Here is an 8547-nt window from a genome sequence, read left to right on the forward strand (position 1 = left end):
TCTAGTCGGGAGTGGTGCTGACTGAAAACAGATGATTTGGAGCGATTCGCGCGCCATATGTTGGTCATTCTAAGGACTTATTGAACTACCCTCGTACTATTTACATTCCCGATGATGGCTGCAGGGCGTGCCATGTACACCCAGAACATCTAGGACACATACTATCTAGTTGTCCAACTCATGCAGAAACGACCTACATCCAAAGACACAATGCGGTACTAAGATTGCTTTGTTACCTTCTATGTCACTCTTAAAGCATTAACCTTAATATCGTTAGGCTAAACGCCACTAGGGAAATAGTCAATTGTCGAAAATTAGAAGTGCCACATAAACTGGAACTTTATATTCTCGACAATTGTTTCTGTTTCACACTCAAGGCCTGACATAGTTCTCTTTGACTTTGAGAAGCGAACCATGTTTGCTATTGAATCTTCGACACAAGCTGACAATTTGTGGTTAAGAGGTCGGACTCCTCCAAGATAACCTCACGAATGATCTATTTCAGAAATGACTGATGCCAAACCATATTGAAGCTCTGGGTGCTTCTGGCACCACAGAGTGGCCATTGCCAGAGGTGTAAAGTAAAGCAGGTCCGCCCAGCCAGCTTGATGGGCCAACGCGTGGTGGAACAACCACGGGCGATAGTCGCCAGAAATGTCATGGGCCCATTTGCACCCAATAAATCCGGTTAAAAATACGTCGTAGTGTTCCAGGACCTCTGCACGAAATGTGTAGAGTGCCTTCCGATCCGCACAACAAATGGGCTCTCAGAATAGTACAAACTTCCATAGATCTTATAGTGTCACGATAGGGCGGTCCACAGGTAGTCCATTCCGATAATGACAGAAATATCGAATAGGCTAATAGACCAAATGTGTAACAGCGTCGGAACAATTCACACTACGACCCCTGTATGTCATGCCCAAGCGAATCTCATCGAACGAGTCAATAGGGTCCTTTAGACAATGAATATTTCGTGCTTACAGGACAACCCTAGGGAGGTGGACGCTCATTTACACGAATTTCATTTCGCTTTAACACAGCGGTCCATGGATCCCTGAAAGTGTCATCAGCCTTCCTACATTTTGGGACGAACTTGTCTCTGTCGCAAAATGTACGATTCGAATAACGCCGAGAGTAAAATATGCTAATGGGTGGTAGTTAATTTTCGTGAGACAAGGACATGGCGCGCGGATAATTAGCTGAATGATTGGTGAGTTCTCGAAAACCGTTATGCCTGTGAGGGAAATGTATCGTACAGCGATGCGATTACGACCACCGATAGTCATTCGCTCAAAGTATCACAATCAGTTCTATTGTGAACGGGATATTTCCCAAATTTTCGAACAAAACCACACTGATTAGAGCCGAGCCGCTGCGTCTAAGCAGGTAACTAACGCAATGAAAGTGTAAAGAAGTGTATTTGTTAAAAAAAAGAGTCTGAACAATGAAAGTAATTGTTCTACTTTCAAAGTGTTTTTTTTTCTTTCTACCCTTGCAAACCACAAATATTTGGTCGTAATGGCTGCCGAAACGCGACGCATGTTGCTGGTTTCCGGTTTTAAGTGATATGGGTCAATTTCATGGGATCCTGATTCCGAGCTATTTTCCCAGGCTCAGTTGCTGACAAAAAACGACCGCATCACAACTTTCCTCGCTTTAACGGCAAATGGCTTGCTAGGCTTCTGTGAGCCAACTTAGTGAAATCTACAGAATCAGCGATTTTGTCCTTGTAAATTGTAAAATTGTATGTAATTGCAAATTAAAACTAGCGAGCGGTATGAACTTTTAGGCTCGGATTTACCCTCGTAAAAAAATGAAATTAAATAATTAAAACTTTAGTTACTATTACAATTTTATATTGAAAGGTTTGTCGCCCCAAGTACCTCGATAGAAATTTCGTATCTACAGTACAGCGTACGTCACGTAGGAGAGATTTTCCCACGCCTCTACCACTAATTTCGCTCTCCAGACGAAATTGTGGTAGACGTGGAACATTTGTCCCCAGCAGGAATTTCCCCTAGCTGGTCAGTCTGACCCAGGGGATGACGTTCGAACATCCTCAAAAAACCACCCTCACAATAATACCGGTCGAAATTTAATTTCAGGGATATTATATGTATTTATCCATCCCCTATTATGAAAGATCAACAAATGTCGCGATTGATAAAATTGTTGACCCCGCTGATTTTTTCATTAACTCAAATGACTCTGGGCATAAAATCCTAACATCCTAACGCGGTGGACAAAAAATGTCCTATACAGTAGCGCTTAAAAGTATTTTGTAGACACGTAATATATTTATTTCGATACAGATCATGGAAAAAATGAATGTATTTTAGAAAGTCACATTTTATAGTCATATAAGGATGATAGACCCAATAATAGTTTTCCTATAGAGCTCATAAGTATTATGTTGTGGCTCTGAAAAATGGAAACATGTGACAATACAATGAAAAATATTTAAAAACACAATGGAAAAAGCTAAGAAAGATGTATTTTGTGCCATATCCCTTGGATTTGATCACTGTAGCACATCGTTTTGGAATTCATACGATGAAGTTTTCGAGGTAGATTTAAAGTATCACTGACCACTCCTTTTGGAAAGCAGAAAATAATTTACGTTTATTTGTGTAGTTGTCCGTCCGAATACGTCGGTCTTGTTCCTCTCAAAGATATTCTATCGGAGGCAATTCGGGATTTTGACTAGGCTCAGATAAAACCCTGAGTTTTTTGGAGTAAAGACTGATTTAGAAGCTCAGAAGTATGTTTAGCGTCATTGTTTTGCTAGGATATCCATCCAAGAGGCATTTACTTGTCACCGAATGGAACCGTATGGTTATTCAAGCCATTTCGATAAACCTGACCGTTCATAATGCCTTCAATTTGAGTCAAAGCAGCTTCTCTAGTAGAAGAGAAGCTAACCCAAAACATGACACTGTTTCCGCCATCCGCCATGTTTAATGGTAGGTACTTGGTATCGTATATTAACAAATTGATACATTTTTTGGCTCTATTGATTTTTGTCAACGAGGGTTTTTTTTTGTCAACGTCCTGCGTCAAACGTCCAACGTCAACGTCCTGCGAGGGTGGTTACTCAAGGAGGTTAAAAACTTTTATCAATTGGGACATTTGTCGTTCTTTCATAGTAAGGGATGAATTAATATTTATGACACCCCTTAAATTAAATTTCGATCGATATTACTGAGAGGTTGGTTTCTTAAGGACGTTAGAACATCATCCCCTGGATCGGACCTGCCAAGGTAGGGAAAATTCCCGACGGGGACACATGTTCCGCGTCCACCATAACTTCGTCTGAAGAGCGAAAGTGGTGGTAGATGCATGCGAAACTTTCTCCTCTGTTAATTACGCTGAACTGTAATTACGAAATATCTATTGGGGTGTTTAGGGCGACAAACCTTTCAATATAAAATTTAAAAGTAACTAAAGTTTTAAATATTTTATTTCAGTATGTTTACATTTATTTTCAAATAAATTAGAGGACCGTACAGTGAACCAACGGATTGGTGATACAGAGATGGGTGGTTTTTATTTTTGTTTTATTTTGGATTCGAACCGAAAACCCCATGACAAAGCGACCAAACGCGTCTTTTGTGTGTGGATAATCACCCCTGTAGCAAGGGTTTTTGCTGAATTGCAAGAAAAAATGCGTCCCGTGTTCAGTGTGTGATCTACTACATAATTTAGGGTAGACCGTTCACGGAAAGAGTTCGAAATTTCACACAAGAACTGAGTATCTTCAATCACACACTGAACGAGTCCAAGCTTGCTGACAATCAAGCAGCATATTGTTGACAAAATACAGGCGTTATCCAACGAAAGGAGGAGAATATATAAGAGGGAGAAATGGATCACGGAAAATCAATATTTTCTTGTTGACCCATTGCGCCTCTTCTACGCTGACCCTGTTTCTTTCAAAAATTCACCCACAGCCAAAGAGGTGAAAAAGCACTTAGGGGTACACATAACCTTTCCGCTGCAGGACCAAATGGTATCAATAACTTATGGCGAAAGAAGTTTACTTCTACACACCAAAACCTGGCGCACATATTCACCTCATATTCAAAGTTGGAAACGCCCATTCTGTAGAGAAAACTCTTTTCTGCTGATACTTAACCTTGGAGGTCCATATTTGATTTCCGCATGATGTATTCAATTCTTTTTCTTTGTGAATTGAGATTAAGAATCTCCCTCTTTGTAAACCTAGCCTTCTTTTTACTTTAATGTCAAAAAATAATAATAGTAATGATAATGAGAGTAAAGAAACAACAAAAATGAAAAAAAGCAGAGAAAATCAGAATCACAACTTATGCACAAGGCACAAAGATAATATTGTCTGCAATGAGTTTTCAAATAAATCAAGGAATGGCTGATACCTATTTTACAAGAGCAGTGATACACCTATGTGCAACTCTGCGTGATGCGGGGCCTAGCAAATAAGTGAACAGTGATTTAATGCGCTCAGACATATGACTTATGTTTGACGGCGAAAACGCTTCAAATTATTTAGCATATTCTATCGAAGAAGGTACATTTTCGCAACAAAATAAAAAGATTTTTTACTTATTCGCATTACTTTTCCTTTTAAAGTGACTTGATTATTGTCAAAAAATTACAGTTTCCATATTACATTTGAATATTTCTTGCACTATAAGATACTTAAGAAATTTAACGTAAAAAAAATACATGAAAATTTTTAAATTAAGTGTTTATTTTTTGTCAATATTAAACATTTTGCTATAAAACTTTGTATTCAACTACATTCATTTCTCTACTTTAGGAAAAGAATCTTTCACTGTTGGTGGTAAAAAATTCACCTTTGTCCAACTTTTCGGGATTCTGTCCCACTGTGCTGTGTGGAGAAAGATGCGCGAACAATGAGGCTAAAAAAAGATGTAGCAGGCTACCGAGAGGGCCTGCTTATTGACACGTGCGTCTGCAAAGACATAGATTGACTACCGAAAAGCTTTTGATTTAAGCTCTTATAGACTTATCATCTAAGATGCATAGAGAATTTGATGCCGCTTTGAAAAACTAGATTCACCATCTCATGTTGAAAATATCGTGTATGCGCTCTGCTTTTTTGCATCACTCTTCTGTCTCTATCTCCTGCACTAATAAATTCGTCTGGACACCTCTGGGGCAAAAATAATATTTGCAAGCATGAGTCACTCATGTTCCCGCCTCGCTCTCTGCGAGAGCTTTTGCACCTCTTCAGAATTAAGAATTAAGGGCTCCTTAACGGCTCATGTAGTATCCAGAAGTCAAATTTTAGGCTTTTTTTATTCACGGAAATTGTGCGCTCATTTTCAGCTGTTAGATCGCCCCAGACGCAATTTTTCAAAAACAAAATCCTATCACAGAAAAAATATCCAAAAGAATAAATATGCACCAATCATAAAAGTGAGTACATCAGGATTAAGGGCTCTTTTTAGACTCCAACAACCCTAAAATTAATTTCTTCAAAACCGCCCCTTAACATTGAAAAAAATGTCCCTTAGCCAAAAATACTGATAAAATGCAAGAAAACATCAGTTTGAAATATTATTTAGCTGTACGGAAACATAAAACACTTTTTCAAAAACTGCCTCTAACACTCGAAAACCACTTCGTAAAAGAATTCGACATTATACAGAGAATGAAGTATATCTACACTTGTTGCTTTTCCTGGACCATGCCCAAAATCTTTTTGAGTTTTTACATGGGGGTGGTTTAATTGTGCGTAGAAACGTTGTTTGAAAATGTGTTTTCGGTGCGTTCGGAGTCCAAAAAACAGTTCTGTCGTATTTGATTTTGAATTTTTTTAATTTTTATATAGTGCTGGTGCTGACTTGACTTAAGTTTGCACGTTAAGTATTGGCGTTTATCCGTACAGAGCAGAATTTGAGCATTGATATTAAACCTTTTTTTATGGTATAAAAAGAAATACATATTTCATGGACGATTTTTATGCCCTACAAAAATTCACTGTTTGACATGTGTTAAAGAAGTTAAATTCCCGAATAATATGAGCTAATATGTAGGTAGTGCAATTTATAAATCCTAATGCATTAAAAATTCTTAAACTACATTTCTGGAATGTCTTCTTCTTAGACAAAAAATATATTATGAACAACGATTAATTTTTCAAAAAGTGAAAACGCTTTTTATAAAATGTAAGTCAAATAATGAAGTTTAAAACCTTGAAGAACTTAATCGGATGATTTTAACTGCTACCACAAAAATGTTTAAGATAAAAACTGTAGAAATTCGTAACAGAAATTCAATAAAAAATGATTAAGACCGTATTTTAGGACATCTATTAGTTATTAAAAAATTGAAATAAAGGGCATTAAAACAAATGAGGCATAATTTGGTTCAGCATAAAGATTAGAATAGATGAAGTTTAAATTAATTAATCATATGATAAATTTGTTATTTCTGATTTCGTTAAAATTTCTAATCATAAAATTAATATAAGTTTACGATTAGAGATTTTTTAACCCAATAACAATTATACATTCCACTAAAAAAACTATTTTTAATCATGGTCGAAAATAACACTGATCAACAAAATTTGACCTATCTGTTCATGGAATGAGATGTAATTTCCGGAGTAATTTTCTGTGCTGAATCGAAATCTGGCCTCTGTTTTTCCCAGCCCGTCAAGTTTTTAAGGTTTTAGAGTTAAATTTTTTTTCGAAAAATCACAAATCGTATGACAAAGGATGTAAACAAATTTTTAAACGGAAAGAAAAAAATGATTTCGATGGATTTTTAAACGCAGAATCCACTGATTGTTTTGTTTTTCCGATGTCTTATACAGTTCCTATCATTTTAAGACACAAAAAATCGTTGTACAGAAAACCTTTTATTTCACTGAATACCATATATCGTGGTGGTTTTTCTTCATATTTCCCCACTTTAAACGGATTCTACGAGGGTGCTCACAACCGAACCAAAAAAAATTTGGTGTCAAAAATGACCAATACACAAAATTAAAAAAAATTCTATTCGACGGAATCGGTTTAGTTCCTTCATTAGTAGTTAGCTAAGGTCACTAGCTTTCCATAGATACCAATATGTACGAATAATATGCACTTGGTTAAAGGTTATGAGCCAAAAACAAAGGGGTGCTCACAACCGAACCCTTTCCTCTGCATGATGCGAATCATTGAACTATTGCTTGCATCTCATTGCTTTAAGGTCTACAATTTTTGCAATATTTACAAATTTGACAGAATTTCGACGGGTGAGTGGATGAACGTAGTGTCTCATTTTGGTTTCAAGAGACATCGTGTCTGGCTCAGGGTTCCAATAGATGTCGTATCTAGCTTCTGGTTAAGCAGACGTAGTATTTCGCTCGCAGATTCAAAAGACGTCGTATCTCGTTAATCGCCTAAGGGACGTCGTGCCTTTCTCGCAGTTCAAAAAACGTCGTATCTCGTTCACTGTTCAGACGACGTCGTGCCTATTTCGTGGTTAAAAAAGCATCGTATCTCGTTCGCTGTTCAGAAGACGTCGTACCTCGCCCGCTGTTTACGAGACGTCGTATCTCGTTCGCAGTTTAAGAAACGTATCTCACAAATTTATCATTTTTCAGCCTGTATTAAATTTTCAATAAAACGGTACAATATACTTTATTTAAAAAATAACTTATGAAATATTTGTAAATAATTATATAAAATTAATTATGCTGCTGACAATGAAGAATATCTTCCGAAATGAGATACAAAATATATAGTTCTGAAAATCCTACGGCTATAACTTTACATAGTGGCCGATTACAGAGTCCAGCTAAAAGTGCACACTATATTTTTTATCTTTTTCAAGTAACTAGTATGCATCCAAGTGTATAGGTTGGACGAATAACTCCGTAGTTGTTTTTTCTATTTTAAGTACCTGGTGTGTAATTGATCTGGCCACAAAAACTTGACTAAACCAGAGCCTGCAATTCTCAAAGGCTCATATCCCGAGCCCATAAACTTTAAACACACTATCCCCTTACCCGCGAGCCCCAAATAACCAAGCCCAAAAACCCCAAGCCCGCCAGCCCCAAGTCTACAACCCCCAAACCCACGAACTCCAAACCCACAAACCGCAAGCTCACTAATTCCAAGCCCAGAAACCTTAAGTCTACAATTCCCTAACCAGCAAACCCCAAGCCAACCAGTCTTAAGACCACAAACCCCAAGCCCACGAACGCTAAATCTACAAATCCCTAACGAGCAAACCCTAAGCCCACCAGAGAAACGGATAGTTTTTGTGTCAGAAGGGGGTTTTTCGGATATTTTTTACGGCTAAGCGACTTTAGCGAAACTCTTCGCGATTAGTGGGCAACTTCGATACTTTTCGTTCTTTTTGGTAAACAATCCCTCATTTTGTATTGGGTAACCAGTTTCTAGATTTATTTTCTATATTATATTGAATTAAATATAAGTAAATGATGTTACAATTACACATCAGGTACTTAAAATAGAAAAAATATATAGCGCACCAACTGGGTTCTGTAGTCGACTAACCTGGCCATTTTGATGCATACTAGTT

At 37.3% G+C, this 8547-nt stretch overlaps 1 protein-coding gene across 2 annotated transcripts in view; it reads right to left on the reverse strand.

The window, feature by feature from the left end:
- The window catches only part of LOC117167809 (probable trafficking protein particle complex subunit 2), a 66929-nt gene that overhangs the window by 28012 nt on the left and 30370 nt on the right, over positions 1 to 8547 (reverse strand). Inside the window, exon 3 of one of the 2 annotated variants that reach the window (XM_033353011.1) lies at positions 4756 to 5375. The exons of the other annotated variant lie outside the window; for it this stretch is intronic. Within the exon in view, the coding sequence (XP_033208902.1) occupies positions 5331 to 5375 (45 nt within the window). The 3' untranslated portion in view covers positions 4756 to 5330. Of the gene's footprint in view, positions 1 to 4755; positions 5376 to 8547 lie in introns of those variants that run through there. 2 annotated transcript variants of the gene reach the window in all.

Source organism: Belonocnema kinseyi, chromosome 2, assembly GCF_010883055.1.
Source record: "Belonocnema kinseyi isolate 2016_QV_RU_SX_M_011 chromosome 2, B_treatae_v1, whole genome shotgun sequence".
Classification (NCBI taxonomy): domain Eukaryota; kingdom Metazoa; phylum Arthropoda; class Insecta; order Hymenoptera; family Cynipidae; genus Belonocnema; species Belonocnema kinseyi.